Raw genomic sequence first — 19,457 nt, 5'->3', positions numbered from 1 at the left:
AGAAGTATTCTGGAATGTTCCGCTGATACTAGCACAGGAAAGGTAAGGCGTTTTTTTGACCTGGAAGTTTTTGTTTGCCAGCGTCTTCCGATCAGAGTCTATTTGTCTGAACTTGGAGCGCAGACCTTTGATCTGACTCTCCAGCCTCATGATGTACTGGAAGTCTCTCTGAGTGCGCAGGTTCAAGACCTGGATGGACTGCGACATGTTCTGGACCTTTGTGGGAACAACCAGCCAGCGTGAAGATTAGAATTCATCACAACTTGTCCAGGAACAAGTCAACATGTTGACCTCCAACTTGATTATTTTTGGAATGATCATCTGATAAGAAAAGTTTTTTGTGTAGTGTCTAGTAGTGTTATCCTGAACTTCTTCTTCTACGGGGGAAAATGAAGTCCCGTAGTTGCGAGACCTAAACTTTATGTAAAGACCCAAAAATGGCTCCTATTAAAGGCCTACTGAAATTATTTTTTTAAATTTAAACGGGGATAGCCGATCCATTCTATGTGTCATACTTGATCATTTTGCGATATTGCCATATTTTTGCTGAAAGGATTTAGTATAGAACAACTTTAAAAAAGTTCGCAACTTTTGGTCTCTGATAAAAAAAAAAAACCCTTGCCCCTACCGGAAGTAGCGTGACGTAGTCGGTTGTTCACTCCCTCATATTTTCCTATTGTTTTCAACGCAGCTAGAGCTATTCGGACCGAGAAAGCGACAATTACCCCATTAATTTGAGCGAGGATGAACGATTCGTGGATGAGGAACGTTAGAGTGACGGACTAGAATCCAGTAAAATACACATTTTTTTCCGCTCTGACCGTAACTTAGGTACAAGCTGGCTCATTGGATTCCACACTCTCTCCTTTTTCTATTGTGGATCACGGATTTGTATTTTAAACCACCTCGGATACTATATCCTCTTGAAAATGAGAGTCGAGAACGCGAAATGGACATTCACAGTGCCTTTTATCTCCACGACAATACATCGACGAAGCTCTTTAGCATGAGCTAACGTGATAGCATCTGTCTCAAATGCAGATAGAAACAAAATAAATAAATCCCTAACTGGAAGGATAGACAGAAGATCAACAATACTATTAAACCATGGACATGTAACTACACGGTTAATAGATCTCAGCCTGGCAAAGCTTAACAATGCTGTTGCTAACGACGCTAAGGCTAACTTAGCAACTTAGCAGAGCTATGATAAAAACATTAGCGCTCCACCTACGCCAGCCAGCCCTCATCTGCTCTGCTCATCAACACCCGTGCTCACCTGCGTTCCAGCGATCGACGGCGCGACGAAGGACTTCACCCGATCATCCGTGCGGTGGCCGGTGGGCGGCTAGCATCGGCTAGCGCGTCTGCTATCCAAGTGAGTAGTCCTTGTTGTGTTGCTATAGCCAGCCGCTAATACACCGATCCCGCCCACAACTTTCTTCTCTGCAGCCTCCATTGTTCATTAAACAAATTGCAAAAGATTCACCAACACAGATGTCCAGAATACTGTGGAGTTATGAAAGGAAAACAGAGCTTACCTCTCACACGCATACGTCACCCTCCGAAGGCTTTTTCAACCGGAAGTGTGGCGGGAAATTTAAAATTGCACTTTATAAGTTAACCCGGCCGTATTGGCATGTGTTGCAATGTTAAGATTTCATCATTGATGTATAAACTATCAGGCTGCGTGGTCGGTAGTAGTGGCTTTCAGTAGGCCTTTAAGAGACACGCTTAAGACGCAGAGTTTAAACTCAAGGCGATCAGTCACGCAGTAGAACACGGGAATAGAGCAGCAGCGAGCGAATTTAGCATTAACGAAACAATGGTGCGGAAGTGGAGGAATTGCAACATGATGACCCGCGCCAAGTAAAGAAGACTAAACAGAGTTTCTGAGGGAACAAAGCGAGATGGCTACAGTTGGAGGACAAACTGGAACAGTGGGTTGTTGAACAGAGAGCAGCAAGTAGAAGTGTCAGTACAATCACTATTTGTTTTGTTGACATTCCCTTTAGCGCAGCTCCATCTAATGGATGCATGACGTAACCCCAGCCTCTACTGTAGCGTCTATTCCAGGGGTCGGCAACCTTTACCACTCGAAGAGCCATTTTCACACATAAAAGAAAACAATGGAAGCCACAAAACTCTTTTGAAATTTAAAATGAAATAACACTGCATACAAAGTTTTTTTTTGCTTTGTGCTATGTATAAACCAGGGGTCTCAGACACGCGGCCCGCACCTTAATATGAAAATGTTATGTTAGTGCGGCCCGCAAGTTTTATATGAATGGCGCTCAGGCCTGGCCCCAACCAACTTTGTCTTTGACCTTTTTTTTTACTTAAAGAAAGCAAATTAACACATTATATGAGAATGTTATGTTATGATTATCTTTAACCGAATCACAGCAGTGCTCAAATTAAAAAACAGCATTCCCTCTCATGTGATATTGCTTAATTAACATTAATGATGTGCACTTTAACAACTAGGCTTACAACTATACCTAATATATAAAGGGGTGGAAAAGTGACTATTACCTGCAGGGCAAACATTAGCTAACCAGAAGGCAATAACAATGTAAACAAAAAACACCTGCTTAAAAGATCTAATACAAATGTCCCTGAGGAATGTAAGGTGGGAGTACTGTAATTACCTAATGTTACATTATTATTTTCCATAACAATTTAGCCCCCTCCACAATATTAACCCGACGTTAAAACAGAACTAGCTATTTATTGATTAGCAATTGCCGAATCATGTAACATTAGCTTAATGCTAAAAAGCCAGGTTACTATCACATTCTGTAACCGACAAATAATTTAATGTAGGCTAACGTTACCTACATGCTACCTCTGTCTTTTTCTCGTTTCTCCTCCTTCTTTTCTCTTTTTTCTTCCCTGGGCACCTGACAGTTTTGGCCGTTTTGACATCTTGTGTTGATTTTTTGATGTGGTAAGAGTCATGATACGGGAAGGGAGGGGGCGCACCGTGCGGGGGGGCGGGGGGGGGGGGGGGTAATGTTGTAACAAATAATATTTCTAGTAAATAGGCTTTACTTTGCATTTTAATTAACGTGGGATTATTTTTTGTATTTAGAAATAATAGTACCAACTTTTTTTTTTTTTTTCTCCAACATTTGTGGCACTGGCTTGGCGCCCCCTGATGGACGGCGCCCTTAGCATTTGCCCATACGGCCTATGCCACGGGCCGGCCCTGATGGCGCTTGACAGCGTCATACTTTCCAACCCTCCCGATTTTTCCGGGAGATTCCCGAATTTCAGGGCAACCATTCTCTCGAATGTCTGCTGATTTTCACCCTAACAACAATAATAAGGGCGTGCCGTGATGGCACTGCCTTTAGCGCCCTCTACAACCTGTACATACAGCGTGCCAGCCCAGTCACATGTTGTATGCGGCTTCTGCAGACACACATGAGTGACTGCAAGGCATACTTGGTCAACAGCCATACAGGTCACACTGAGGTTGGCCGTATAAACAACTTTAACACTCTTGCAAATGTGCGCCACACTGTGAACCCACACCAAACAAGAATGACAAACACATTTCGGGAGAACATCCGCACCGTAACACAACATAAACACAACAGAACAAATACCCAGAACCCCTTGCAGCACTAACTCTTCCGGGCTACATTATACACCCCCCGCTACCACCAAACCCCCCCGTGTCTTGGTTGAGGTGTGCGGGGTTTGGTGGTAGCGGGGGTGTATAATGTAGCCCGGAAGAGTTAGGAATGCATGGGATTCTGGGTATGCGGGGTTTGGTGGTAGTGGGGGTGTATAATGTAGCCCGGAAGAGTTAGGGATGCATGGGATTCTGGGTATGCGGGGTTTGGTGGTAGCGGGGGTGTATAATGTAGCCCGGAAGAGTTAGGGATGCATGGGATTCTGGGTATTTGTTCTGTTGTGTTTATGTTGTATTACGGTGCTGATGTTCTCCCGAAATGTGTTTGTCATTCTTGTTTGGTGTGGGTTCACAGTGTGACGCATATTAGTAAGAGTGTTAAAGTTGTTTATACCAGTGGTCCCCGACCACCGGTCCGCGGCCCAGTACCGGTCCGCGGACCGATTGGTACTGGGCCGCGCAAGAAATTAAAAAAAAATAAATTTTTTTTTTTTTTTAATTAAATCAACATAAAAAACACAATTTATACATTATATATCAATATAGATCAATACAGTCTGCAGGGATACGGTCCGTAAGCATACATGATTGTATTTCTTTATGAAAAAAATAAAAATTAAAATACATTTAAAAAAAAATCCCCCCCCGGTCCGTGGGACAAATTTTCAAGCGTTGACCGGTCCCCAACTACAAAAAGGTTGGGGACCACTGGTTTATACGGCCAACCTCAGTGTGACCTGTATGGCTGTTGACCAAGTATGCCTTGCGGTCACCTACATGTATAAGCGGAGGCCGCATACAACATGCGACGACAGGTTGCTGAGGACGCTAAAGGCAGTGCCATCACGGCACGTCCGGGTGAAAATCTGAGAATGTTTGCCCCGGGAGATTTCCGGGAGAGGCACTGAAATCCGGAAGTCTCCCGGAAAAATTGGGAGGGTCGGCAAGTATGCAGCTGAGCAGCATCAGAGTGATCAAAGAGCCGCGGGTTGCCGACCCCTGGTCTATTCTGTGCGCCTTATAATGCGGTGCGCCTTATATATGAACAAAGTTTTAAAATAGGCCATTCATTGAAGGTGCGCCTTATAATCCGGTGCGCCTTATAGTGCGGAAAATACTGTAATTTTTTTTATGCCTCCAAAACCTGTAAAAAAGGGTGGTCCCCACAAGTGATGATCAAAAACTTGGTCCCCATTCCAAATGACAACCAGTGTGTGTGTGTGTGTGTGTGTGTGTGTGTGTGAGCGTGCACATGCCTTCTCCAGGAGCTGGCGTAGTTGTCGTCCTTTGGCGTCTCTGGAGCACAGACTCTGTCCCGGCGCCACCACCGTGCACATGCAGCGGCCGTCTGCATCCTGAGCTGAGCTGTACACCTGCCAACCCTCCTTTGGCCTGATGGTCTACACACACACACACACACACACACACGCACATTAACAATTACGGTTGTCTACGGTTACCGTGTGAAGGTAACATTACAATATTTGACCTTTTAACCATGTTGGGATGTTGTTTTCCTAGATCTCAATGGAACTGCTGCTCGTCACTTCAGGCCATTTCCTTCTTCTAATGAGTGACTGTCATAAGCCCCGCCTCCGAGTGGCCCTCACATGCCCGATGCACACAAAGGCCCACACACACACCTGCCCCTCGTCACCATTAACCCTCAGATAGCTGCTTCCTACCTGTTCTTTGGGCGCATGTTAGAATAATATTGAGTATTTATAAGTACAATATTGTGTAATTAGTAACATCAAAAAGTTTGGACACGCCTTTATATTTAATAACATGGCAAAGTGTATCCAAAGTTTGGACTGGCACACAATAAACAAATAGTAATAAACTGGGGTTTATATAATATATAAACAATGTAATTAAAAAAATACTTATAGTGTATATTATTTAATAGTGTGCTTTTGATAGATATATATAAAAAAGCAATGTTGAGCCACATGCTTTTTTTTTTTTTACAGTAATATTATGCTGTATATATGATAACAGATTACATAAATTATACTAATCCATCCATTTTCTACCGCTTGTCCCTGTTTTTATATAGTAGATACAAAGACATTAATTTAATAATGGAATTCAACATAGTGGACCTAAACATATAAAGTAGATAATATTACTACAAATATAAATTAAACAGAGTGTATGGAATTTACTATAACTTGTCAAATGTTTTTCATGTTTTCATTTCTATTTTAATTTTCTATTATATATTCTAACTTTCTATTTTTTTTAATTTTTTTTAATACTTTGTAGCACTTTGAGATTTTAACAAATGTAAAGTGCGTTACAAATGCAATTCCTTATTATTATTAATATTATTAAATGAAAACCATATATTTAAATTGTTGTTCTTTTTTTAAATTGTTGTCCTTTTTTGGGGGGGTAGAGCGGCCGTGCCAGCAACTGGAGGGTTCCAGGTTCGATCCCCGCTTCCGCCATCAGTTCCGTCGTGCCCTTGGGCAAGACACTTTACCCACCTGCTCCCAGTGCCACCCACACTGGTTAAAATGTAACTTAGATATTGGGTTTCACTATGTAAAAGCGCTTTGAGTCACTAGAGAAAAGCGCTATATAAATATAATTCACTTCTTTTTTTAAAGAAAAACTGTGACTTTTATGATTTCTGAATTGTATATATTTTTTGTGGATCAATCATACCCATTGGACTGCGATGTTATAAACTGTATGAAATGATATGAGACAACAAACAGCATGCGAGAGACGAGACTTTAAACATGCGGAATATACACATTATTTATATTTAATACTACATAATAGGGGTGTGGGAAAAAATCGATTCAAATTCAGAATCAATTCTCATTTTTACATTTTTTTTTTTTTTTGGTTGATTTTTATTATTATTTAAAAAAAATTTTTTTTTTATTTTTTTTTTTTAATTAATCAATCCAACAAAACAATACACAGCAATACCATAACAATGCAATCCAATTCCAAAACCAAACCCGACCCAGCAACACTCAGAACTGCAATGAACAGAGCAATTGAGAGGAGACACAAACACCACACAGAACAAACCAAAAGTAGTGAAACAAAAATGAATATTATCAACAACAGTACCAATATTAGTTACAATTTCAACATAGCAGTGTTTAAAAATACCTCATTGACATTATCATTAGACATTTATAAAAAAAATTAAAAAAAGAATATTAGTGTCACAGTGGCTTACACTTGCATCGCATCTCAACACGCTGTGTCCAATATTTTCACAAAGATAAAATAAGTCACATTTTTGGTTCATATAATAGTTAAAACAAATTGACATTATTGCAATCAGTTGATAAAACATTGTCCTTTACAATTATAAAAGCTTTTTACAAAAATCTACTACTCTGCTTGCATGTCAGCAGACTGGGGTAGATCCTGCTGAAATCCTATGCATTGAATGAAAAGAGAATCCTTTTGAATCGGGGAAAAAAAATAGTTTTTTAATCGAGAATCGTGTTGAATTGAAAAAAAAAAATCGATTTTGAATCGAATCGTGACCCCAAGAATCGATATTGAATCGAATCGTGGGACACCCAAAGATTCACAGCCCTGCTACATAATGTTAAATAAACGTCTAAAAAAAAAAGAAGCAAAATGTCCTGCAATAATATGATGCTAATATTACAAAATAAAATAATAATACAGTGGATACTTTTAGCCTTGTCAGGCGTAGACAGAAAGAAGAAATACATCGATATACATTTAATGGATAATATTTTTATACACTTATTATCATAAGTGTATAAAGTAAAGTTAAAATCCATATATAGTGATGATATTACATGCTTAAACACGTATAAATGTAAGAAATCACAACTTTGAAGCAATGTATGGAAATCACAATGGACATATGTAAAATGGAGAAGATAACTGCCTTTATTAATTATAAATTGGAGAAATGTACTGGGAAAACTGTGTCAATTATGTCACGCCCCATAAAGCCTGACTTTAATTTTTTCGAATTAGTGGTTGTACTGCTTAAAAAAAAAAAAAAAGATTACTCCCTTCATGTGTATATATACCATTTCGGACTATAAGTCACAGTTTTTTTCATAGTTTGGCCGGGGGTGTGACTTATAGGAGCGACTTATGTGTGAAATTATTAACACATTAGCGTAAAATATCAAATCATATTATTTAGCTCATTCACGTAAGAGACTAGAGTCCCAGGGGTCGGCAACCCAAAATGTTGAAAGAGCCATATTGGAGCAAAAATACAAAAAACAAATCTGTCTGGAGCCGCAAAAAATTAAAAGCCATATTACATACAGATGTCATGAGATATGAATTGAATTAAGAGGACTTAAAGGAAACTAAATAACCTCAAATATAGCTACAAATGAGGCATAATGATGCAATATGTACATATAGCTAGCCTAAATAGCATGTTAGCATCGATTAGCTTGTAGTCATGCAGTGACCAAATATGCCTGATTAGCACTCCACACAAGTCAATAACATCAACAAAACTCACCTTTGTGCATTCACGCACAACATTAAAAGTTTGGTGGACAAAATGAGACAGAAAAAGAAGTGTAATAAAACACGTCATAGAAAGGCGGAGAAAGTAATATATGTAAACAAAATACGGTGAGTTCAAGGACCGCCAAAATTAGTAGGACAAAACGGCGCTAGCCAAATACTCGAATCAATGAAGCATGTTTAATATAAAAAAGAGTACTTTATAACAATTAGGGAGGTTTGTGTCATGTTTGTCCTCCTACAGAAACCATATTAAAACCCAAAATATTTTCTTTTCCCGTCATCTTTTTCCATTTTTCACACATTTTTGAAAAAGCTCCAGAGAGCCACTAGGGCGGCGCTAAAGAGCCGCCTGCGGCTCTAGAGCCGCGGGTTGCCGACCCCCGGACTAGACGTATAAGATTTCATGGGATTTAGCGATTAGGAGTGACAGATTGTTTGGTAAACGTATAGCATGTTCTATATGTTATAGTTATTTGAATGACTCTTACCATAATATGTTACGTTAACATACCAGGCACGTTCTCAGTTGGTTATTTATGCCTCATATAACGTACACTTATTCAGCCTGTTGTTCACTATTCTTTATTTATTTTAAATTGCCTTTCAAATGTCTATTCTTGCTGTTGGCTTTTATCAAATACATTTCCCCAAAAAATGCGACTTATACTCTAGTGCAACTTATAGATGTTATTTTCCTTCTTTATTATGCATTTTCGGCCGGTGCGACTTATACTCCGAAAAATACAGTATATATATCTGTTTATATTATTTTATTTTATTTCTGATTATTATTACTAATCATGTTTTATGGTTTTTTTCTTTATTTAATTGATGTATTTGCAAATACTACTTTGTTTTTTTGCTGTTTCTTTCTTTTTTTGGGGGGGGGGTATGGTTGGGATTAGGGATGTCCGATAATATCGGCCTGCCGATATTATCGGCCGATAAATGCGTTAAAATGTAATATAGGAAATTATCGGTATCGTTTTTTTTGTTATCTGTATCGTTTTTTTAAAAATTATAATTATTTTTTTATTATTAAATCAACATAAAAAACACAAGATACACTTACAATTAGTGCACCAACCCAAAAAACCTCCCTCCCCCCATTTCTTTCTGCTTTCAATATTCTGGTTCCTACATTATATATCAATATATATCAATACAGTCTGCAAGGGATACAGTCCGTAAGCACACATGATTGTGCGTGCTGCTGGTCCACTAATAGTACTAACCTTTAACAGTTAATTTTACTCATTTTCATTAATTACTAGTTTCTATGTAACTGTTTTTATATTGTTTTACTTTCTTTTTTATTCAAGAAAATGTTTTTAATTCAGTTATCTTATTTTATAATTTTTTTTAAAAAGTACCTTATCTTCACCATACATGGTTGTCCAAATTAGGCATAATAATGTGTTAATTCCACGACTGCATATATCGGTTGATATCGGTATCGGTTGATATCGGTATTGGTAATTAAAGAGTTGGACAATATCGGAATATCGGATATCGGCAAAAAGCCATTATCGGACATCCCTAGTTGGGATATAAACAAAAAATATATTGACATTTAGGGCAGACAACAGATATGTGATGTATGTGAATATGATGTAATGGATAGGAATGTCTGATGATGGATGTCAATAAAAACAAAATGAAAAAAGAAAAAAAAAAGAAATCACGACTAATAATTAACTCATACATTTTAAAAACATCCATCCATCCAGTAGCTGTGATTTCTGAGTAGTCCGTGAACTCACCACAGACGGCCAGCACCCAAACAGCAGCAGAACCAGAAGAGGCTTCAGGACCACGGACAGCGTCCACATCCCGACTGGAACTTCAAATAAAACTACAAGTCAAACTAAAATAAAAAATAAAAAATAAAAAATAAAAATAAATATTAAATATTACTTTCTATTCGTTCGTCTCCTCGTGCCGCGTGAATCCCGCAGGGGGCGTGGTTGAAGGACGATAAAACATCAACAAATGCATCTTGAAAAACACATCATGTCTTCCTGACACCGCCTGAAGAGTCCTGCCGGTTTCGGTTCTGGTTCCGTGTCGGTCCTGCGTGTCACGGAGGAGTCAAGAGGCAGCTGCTCCTGTTGACGGCGACACATGCGCGTGCACCACGTCGACGGACTTTTACGTGCGTGCCAGCCAGCCAGCGTGAACGCGCATTGCCGGTGCACAGTAGTCCTTCGGAAGGCAACAATGGTTGAATGTTCCACCTGTAATCATCTTTTTAACCATTCATTGTTGGGATGAAATGAAGACAGCAACAGCCTCGATATTGTATTTGGTGCATTTTTAATGGTCACAGCAACCGTGGCCGCCTGATATCAGAGTAGAAAAGAGAAGCGGAAGATCAACTGTTCTAAAAATTGGTCTATTTAAAGGCGAATGAGTTTTAAGATGGGACTTAAATGCGTCCACGGTACACCTATTGGTTTTTTTTTAATATAAAACAATGATACTTGATTTTTTTTTTCCGTTTTAATTAAAGAATGAACACATATACATATATATACACATATATTTATATATATACATACACACATACATATGTATATATACACACATATATATATATATACACACACACATATATATATATATATACACACACACATATATATATATATATATATATATATATATATATATATATATATATATATATATATATATATATATATATATATATATATATATATATATATATATATATATATATACACACGCATATATATATATATATTTACACACACATATCCATCCATCCATATACAAACCCCGTTTCCATATGAGTTGGGAAATTGTGTTAGATGTAAATATAAACGGAATACAATGATTTGCAAATCCTTGTCAACCCATATTCAGTTGAATGCACTACAAAGACAAAATATTTGATGTTCAAACTCATAAACTTTATTTTTTTTTTGCAAATAATAATTAACTTAGAATTTCGGTGCTGCAACACGTGCCAAAGTAGTTGGGAAAGGGCATGTTCACCACTGTGTTACATGGCCTTTCCTTTTAACAACACTCGGTAAAGGTTTGGGAACTGAGGAGACACATTTTTGAAGCTTCTCAGGTGGAATTCTTTCCCATTCTTGCTTGACGTACAGCTTAAGTTGTTCAACAGTCCAGGGGTCTCCGTTGTGGTATTTTAGGCTTCATAATGCACCACACATTTTCAATGGGAGACAGGTCTGGACTACAGGCAGGCCAGTCTAGTACCCGCACTCTTTTACTGTGAAGCCACGTTGATGTAACACGTGGCTTGGTATTGTCTTGCTGAAATAAGCAGGGGCGTCCATGGTAACGTTGCTTGGATGGCAACATATGTTGCTCCAAAACCTGTATGTACCTTTCAGCATTAATGGTGCCTTCACAGATGTGTAAGTTACCCATGTCTTGGGCACTAATACACCCCCATACCCTCACAGATGATGCCTTTTCAACTTTGCGCCTATAACAAACCGGATGGTTCTTTTCCTCTTTGGTCCGGAGGACACGACGTCCACAGTTTCCAAAAACAATTTGAAATGTGGACTCGTCAGACCACAGGACACTTTTCCACTTTGTATCAGTCCATCTTAGATGAGCTCAGGCCCAGTGAAGCCGACGGCGTTTCTGGGTGTTGTTGATAAACGGTTTTCGCCTTGCATAGGAGAGTTTTAACTTGCACTTACAGATGTAGCGACCAACTGTAGTTACTGACAGTGGGTTTCTGAAGTGTTCCTGAGCCCATGTGGTGATATCCTTTACACACTGATGTCGCTTGTTGATGCAGTACAGCCTGAGGGATCAAAGGTCAAGGGCTTAGCTGCTTAAGTGCAGGGATTTCTCCAGATTCTCTGAAACCTTTGATGATATTACGGACCGTAGATGGTGAAATCCCTAAATTCCTTGCAATAGCTGGTTGAGAAAGGTTTTTCTTAAACTGTTCAACAATTTGCTCACACATTTGTTGACAAAGTGGTGACCCTCGCCCCATCCTTGTTTGTGTATGACTGAGCATTTCATGGAATCTACTTTTATACCCAATCATGGCACCCACCTGTTCCCAATTTGCCTGTTCACCTGTGGGATGTTCCAAATAAGTGTTTGATGAGCATTCCTCAACTTTATCAGTATTTATTGCCACCTTTCCCAACTTGTTTGTCACGTGTTGCTGGCATCAACATCACCCACATCTGCGGTCCTCTCCAAGGTTTCTCATAGTCATTCACATTGACATCCCACTGTGTTGTGAGTTTTTCCTTGCCCTTATGTGGGATCTGAACCGAGGATGTCGTTGTGGCTTGTGCAGCCCTTTGAGACACTTATTGATTTAGGGCTGTATAAATAAACATTGATTGATTGATTGAGTATATAATTGGTACAAAGGTTTAACTAACACGTGTACAAGGATATTTCACACGTCTTTACTGTGTATAAAATTGAACAGTGTTTATGTTGTGTACAAGGTGTATTTATAATATGCTGTGCAAAGGAAATTTCATAATTTTTTGCAAGCTCATCTTGTATATGACATTGTTTATAGGGTTAGGCGCAATAAGTGTTCAACTTCAGCCTAAACCCTTTTCGGTCTGCAACATTTTCAATTTATGAATGTACAACTGTTTGTTTATGGAAAACGGTTTGTTTATTTCGTTGACCACCGACCGAAGAAATAATAAACTAAACTAATTATGGAATAACTGTGCAAGGTTTGGATAGTTGCTGATAAAACTGTCACGACCGGGTCGCATGGTGATGCGGGGTTTGTTTTGTTCTCCCAGGATGCAAACGGACGACTCTGGACAGGACTTGCAGGGAGGAACATGATTTCATAGTAAAATAACACTCAAAGAGGTAGAAAAACAGAAAACAAACCGACGGAACAAGGTGCCGATCGCACCTGTGTCATGATCTGTGGTCTGGATCATGTTCTTTGTTATTTTCTGTTAGTTTAAGACTCCATAGTTCCTGTTTTTGTGCATCCTTGTTTGTTTTAGTTTCCATGACGACTGATTAGTTTCACCTGCCTCTTGCGTTGGGCTCACACCTGTCGCTAATCATGAGATTATTATTTAAGCCTGTCTTTGCCAGTTAGTCGTCCTGGCGACAGTGCTCTGTACATTGATTGTTTCATGCTTTGTTCATACTGCTCATTCCATGCCTTGCCAAGTAAGTTTTTGTTTATTCATGCCACAGTTAGCAAGTTTTTGTTTCATGTCCATAGTTTATGCTAAGTCTTAGCTTTTGTTTCCTGCGTTAAGTTGTGCCTTCGCCTTGAGCGCTTTTTGTTTGTACCTCTTTGAGAGTACCTTGTCCGGTATAGTCCGATTGCATCCTGGTAGTGATGGGTCTGGCAACACCGATGCATCGGCGCATGCGTCGAGCTCATAGAGCAAAACCCTGTGTCGGTGCGCGTACCGCTTTTAGAAAGTCACGTGACCGATCATGAACTGTTTCGGTCACGTGACGGATACGCGAACTGTGTCGCACTGACGCCTCCTCTGTGCCCTGTGAGCGGGTCTTTTCTATAGCCGGAGAAATAATAACTAAGAAGAGAAATCGTCTAAAATTTAATACGTTGGAAAAACTGTTTTTTTAAAAAAATAAAAATGTGTAAAAAATAAATAAATAAAATTCCCAGTCCACAAGCATCCTCATTCACAAAACATTCTTAGATTTCCATGTTATGATACATGTTCACATTATTTATTTACTGTATCTAAAAAAGATAAGAATATATTTTTATTTAAATGAAGATATTAAATAATCCTAAATGAAATACAATGACTTGGTTTATATTATTGCATATACTAGGTCATAAAATCAGTGTCAGTTGAGTCGGTCCATGGGTTGCCTGTAGGGATTTTTAATGTCCAGCAGATGTCAGTATTTAGTGACACAGTATCAATACAGTTTTGCAATGTGTCGAAACGCTTCATGACGCCTCATCAACTTATCACTACATCCCGGGAGAACAAATCTCGCAATAGGCTGCGAAAACCCCCCCGTCATGACAACCTGAAGCTAAGGCTACTACTTAGCACAGACTAGAGATCACTAGCAGGGGGCTAGGAAACAAGCAAAACTAACGTAACAGTAGCGTGACGCAAACAAAGAAGCCAGACCGACTGACTGGCAAAGGCAGGCTTAAATGATGTCTCTGATTACAAACAGGTGCGCGTCCCGAACACAAGAGGCAGGTGAAACTAATACGTAGTGATGGAACCAGATCTTTTACATATATCCATATTTAAGTGTTACTTCTTTTTAAACTCCTATAGTCATATTTTCATCAGCTAATGTTTTGTCTGGTACAAAGTGCTTGCATTCGAGTGTCCTTGATGAGAGAGTCAGAGCGTTAAATATTCTCTCTGTTGAGACTCCCATAACATTCCTGAGATAAGGGCACAAAGCGGTGCTGGGCTGGCAGACAGCAGGTGGGGAAGAGGAAGGGGAAGAGGCGGGTAGAACAGAACCCATCTGGGGGATGGGAGCGAGGGACGGATGGAAGAACACAGCACTTCCATGGGTTTGACGGGAGATCGATCTAGACTGGGCGAGGGAACGCTTGTGTACTGGATTTGGTCTCATGTTTGTCCTCTAAGCTTTGAGAATAAACCACAAAATACCAACTACTGCCTGTTGATGAATTTAACCTTCAGCTTATTGCCATAAAAAGAATTTGGGAGTGACCAGCACCTTAAAATCCCGAGGAGGAAGAGCTGGTCAACGCAACAGTAGCCATGGTAACAAACTGCGAGGTGCATAAACAGGAACTAAAGGAGTCCAAAACCAACAGACTCGAAAAACTTTTAAACAGAGTATGGATCATAACAAAAACGGCGTTTTTTTGCGACGTTCGGCTGAGCGTTCATTCGAGGCGCTGGAAACAAGCCGCCGAAGCAAATGGATGCAAGTCAACAGGTCGGCCCCGTTGTCATGGCGACGCGAGCAAAGTTGTGTTGTTTGTGCTCCCAAAGCAGGCAAAGATGCAAACATCCAGTTTCAGAATCCAGTTTTAATTATTTTTGAAAGAACAATTTAAGGCACAGAACAAGTCGACAAGGATTTTTTGTTGACTTGACATTAAAGCAACTTCAATTCCCATCTTACCTTAGGTTTGTAAACTCAAAAGTGTTCTTGACACCAACAACAATTTTACAAGCAAGTGTGAGGTATAAAGCAAAGTCTGACAGTTTTCATTATATTACTATTTACTTTTTATTATTATTATGGCTTGATTGACAAAGCCACAACTCATGAAGTCATTAAAAGCGTCCTTGGAATGTTTGTGTTCCACTTGTTGTCGTACAAGTTTTTCTTATCTACAAACTTTTGTTTGTAAACAGACTTAAGGGGGAACAAATCAAAGATGAGATGTACTAACTGGGATCATCATGTGCATGCAAGTTTTTAGGGTGGATTCAGAAAGGCACAATATTGTACAAAATAATAATAATTATTATAATAATTACAGTTTCATCAAAAAGCAATGTGTGTAGCACCTTGAGAGTTTAATGCATGTCTTGTGGTCCCGTGCGGCGGATAATAATTACAGTTTCATCAAAAAGCAATGTGTGTAGCACCTTGAGAGTTTAATGCATGTCTTGTGGTCCCGTGCGGCGGCGTCGGCGTCCTTGGGGACGCCGCCGTCGCCGCACTGTCCACCACGACGTCAAGTGTCCTTTTCCTGATGTCACTCCCAATCCTGACTCAGTCATGTGGTTGTGGCCCTACAAGGGCGACGACTAGACCCCCCTGGTCAAAACGCTGGCATCACAGGGCCATTTGGGCACCCCCCCTTTTTCTCCTTCTTTGTGCCCTCTGAACCTGTCTGTCAGCGGGGGGAGGTTTTTTTTTTTTTTAGGGGGGAGTCGGGTAGTAGCGGGGGGGTGAGTGCGGGGGGTGGCGCGGGGTCGGGGCGTGTCTAGCCGAGGAAGCAGACCGGGCCGACCTCGAAGCCAAACCTCTGGTTGGAGTCGCCAAAGTCGTTGAGCATGACGTCGAGGATGGGCAGCTGGTCGATGCGAGGGGTGTTGATCTCCAGTATCGTCTTGGAGTATCCTTGCTTAGCCTGCGGATAACGCCACAACAACTGTCAACATACTGTACAGTCTCCTACTGCACTGCAAAAAGTCAATGTTCAAAAACAAGAAAAAATAAAAATAAAATTAGGGGTATTTTATTTGAACTAAGAAAAAAAATTCCTATATATTCCCATTTAATTCCCATATATTCCCATATATTCCCATTTAATTCCTATGTATTCCAATTGAATCACATATATTCCCATTTAATTCCCATATATTCCCATTAATTCCCATTAATTCCCATATATTCCCATTTATTTCCCATATATTCCCATTTAATTCCCATATATTCCCATCAATTCCCATATATTCCCATTTAATTCCCATGTATTCCCATTTAATTCCCATATATTCCCATTTAATTCCTATATATTCCCATTAATTCCCATATATTCCCATTTATTTCCCGAATATTCCAATTGATTCCCATATATTCCCATTTAATTCCCATATATTCCAATTAATTCCCATATATTCCCATTTAATTCCCATATATTCCCATCAATTCCCATTTAATTCCCATATATTCCCATTTAATTCCTATATATTCCCATTAATTCCCATATATTCCCATTTAATTCACATATATTCCCATTTAATTCCCATACATTCCCATATATTCCCATTTAATTCCCATATATTCCCATTAATTCCCATATATTCCCATTAATTCCCATATGTTCCCATTAATTTCCATATATTCCCATTTAATTCCCATATATTCCCATTTAATTCCCATTAATTCCCATATATTCCCATATATTCCCATTTAATTCCCATATATTCCCATTAATTCCCATATATTCCCATTTAATTTCCATATATTCCCATATATTCCCATTTAATTCCCATATATTCCCATTTAATTCCCATATATTCCAATTAATTGCCATATATTCCCATTAATTGCCATATATTCCCATTAATTCCCATATATTCCCATTAATTCCCATATATTCCCATTAATTCCCATATATTCCCATGGACGGTGTCCAACTTTGAATAATCAAAAAATGGTCAATATTTCCAAAGTTCCCGAGCTTAACTTCCCGTTGTGAATTTCCGGAAAGTTTCCGGAAATTTACCGGGAACTTTCCACCCCTTTCGAACCCTAGTTAAAACAAATTTGGAAATGCGATGAGAGAAAAATGCGTGAGCTCACCGCACAGCCGTCGGACAGCGGCTTGATGAAGGGCGTGTTGTCATAGGCCATCTCCTCGTCGTTGGAGCCCAGGAAGCGAAGCGCCTTGTCGTAGTTGTCGGCCTTTGCGTCGAACCAGGCCGCCGACTGGTGGCACACGTAGGTGAAGTTCTGTCGCGCCGACGAGCTCAGCAGCTTCAGGAAGGTCATCTGCACGGCGTTGATGCTGCGCTCGCCCACGTCCACGTAGCTGAGCTGTTGATTGGGTTGCGATCGATGCTATTCTTTAGTTCCCCGCCGAAGTTCAAATAACAGCATATCGTGGCAATCCCCGGGAACCATGCACTGGCTATGATAATCAAAGGGGATGACATGCGAGCGCTCTGATTGGACGACAAGTGATACTTACGATTTTGCCACGTTTAAATTCACTGAACCAGGATCCTGGAGTCTCCTTGGGCCAATTGGATATTCTGACCTGAGAAGAGGAAGATAAGTTAGCTTCATATATGTATATATATATACATATATATATATAGAATATGATATAAAGTATATAATATATATATATATATATATATATACAGTACAGGCCAAAAGTTTGGACACACCTTCTCATTTCAATGCGTTTTCTTTATTTTCATGACTATTTACATTGTAGATTGTCACTGAAGGCATCAAAACTATTACACCTGTGAAGTGAAAACCCTTTCAGGTGAATACCTCTTGAAGCTCATCGAGAGAATGCCAAGAGTGTGCAAAGAAGTAATCAGAGCAAAGGGTGGCTATTTGGAAGAAACTAGAAATACAAAACATTTTTTCAGTTATTTCACCTTTTTTTGTTAGGTACATAACTCCACATGTGTTCATTCATAGTTTTGATGCCTTCAGTATATATATATATATATATATATGTATATATATATATATATATATATATATATATATATATATATATATATATATATATATATATATATATATATATATATATATATATATATTTATATATATAAATTAAAAAAATAAAAAATAATTTAATTAATTTAAAAAAAAATACATATATATATTAATATATATATATATATATATATATATATATATATATATATATATATGTACATATATATACATATACATATATATTTTTTATTTATTTATTATTTATTTATTTATGTATTATTATTTTTCATATATATATATATATATATATATATATATATATATATATATATATATATATATATATATATATATATATATATATATATATATATATATATATATATATATATATATATATATATATATATATATATATATATATATATATATATTTCTTATCTTTTATATATATATATATATATCTTTTTTTTAGATAACCAGGCCCCCGCCAAATTATTTGAATGCAATGTGTTACTTACTCCTAAGGATTTCTTGTCGGGATAGATGCACGTCTCGCCGCCCGCCGTGAAGTTGCAGAACACTTTGAGGGAGTCTCCTATGCAGCCCTGGTTGGGGTCGATCCAATATTCGCCTGGGGGACGGGGGAGTAAAAACACCCATTAATTCTGGGTAAATGCAATGTTTTCTGGGAGAGTTTCTAATTTCTAAACCTCTTGCCATAAAAAACTAATGGAAAACAAACTGTCACCACCAATATGTAACTTTGTAACATTGAAGCGTAAAAAGAAGCTATTATTAAGATATAAAAACAAAACAAAAAACAATACCCTCAAATGCATAAATTAAATGTGTTTCCGATACATCTCACAAATCTTTTTCTGTTTTTTTTTAAAAGCGTTATGGTCTTATGGTTATGGTTTTTTGGAAAAATTATTTAAAAAACTCAAAAACTGTACATAAATGAAATGTGGTTTATACATTTTTGAACATTCTTACCCCAAATTTCCACTAGATACAGAACGGCTGCTGTGCAAAACTGCCACGGAACAGCACCGCCATCCACATTCTGGCAATCCCCACCATCGTGCAGCGAAATAGCGCAGACTTTTACGAGATCTTTGGAATCCGCGCGTAATCACGTGATCAGGGAAGT

General features: G+C 38.5%; 2 protein-coding genes across 5 annotated transcripts in view; both read right to left on the bottom strand.

Annotated features, from left to right (window-relative positions):
- Window positions 1-10,231, bottom strand: part of LOC133631261 (noelin-3-like) — a 14,581-nt gene extending 4,350 nt beyond the window's left edge. For 2 of the 4 annotated variants that reach the window (XM_062023433.1, XM_062023434.1), the window contains exons 1-3: window positions 8,142-8,233; window positions 4,900-5,043; window positions 61-216 (exon numbers count right to left, since the gene is read on the bottom strand). In XM_062023433.1, the coding sequence (XP_061879417.1) occupies window positions 61-216; window positions 4,900-5,043; window positions 8,142-8,219 (378 nt within the window). In that variant the 5' untranslated portion in view covers window positions 8,220-8,233. Of the gene's footprint in view, window positions 1-60; window positions 217-4,899; window positions 5,044-5,132; window positions 5,244-8,141; window positions 8,234-9,915 lie in introns of those variants that run through there. The other 2 variants (XM_062023435.1, XM_062023436.1) reach the window with 2 other exon arrangements.
- A 4,952-nt stretch (window positions 10,232-15,183) lies between these two features.
- The window catches only part of LOC133631559 (collagen alpha-1(XI) chain-like), a 188,299-nt gene continuing 184,025 nt past the window's right edge, over window positions 15,184-19,457 (bottom strand). Inside the window, exons 64-68 of the mRNA XM_062023875.1 lie at window positions 18,823-18,935; window positions 17,808-17,876; window positions 17,420-17,653; window positions 15,754-16,241; window positions 15,184-15,672 (exon numbers count right to left, since the gene is read on the bottom strand). Of these exons, the coding sequence (XP_061879859.1) occupies window positions 16,095-16,241; window positions 17,420-17,653; window positions 17,808-17,876; window positions 18,823-18,935 (563 nt within the window). The 3' untranslated portion in view covers window positions 15,184-15,672; window positions 15,754-16,094. The remainder of the gene's footprint in view (window positions 15,673-15,753; window positions 16,242-17,419; window positions 17,654-17,807; window positions 17,877-18,822; window positions 18,936-19,457) is intronic.

Source organism: Entelurus aequoreus, linkage group LG16 (assembly GCF_033978785.1).
Source record: "Entelurus aequoreus isolate RoL-2023_Sb linkage group LG16, RoL_Eaeq_v1.1, whole genome shotgun sequence".
In the NCBI taxonomy this organism is placed as follows: Eukaryota; Metazoa; Chordata; class Actinopteri; order Syngnathiformes; family Syngnathidae; genus Entelurus; species Entelurus aequoreus.
This window is presented reverse-complemented; position numbering and strand designations above follow the sequence as displayed.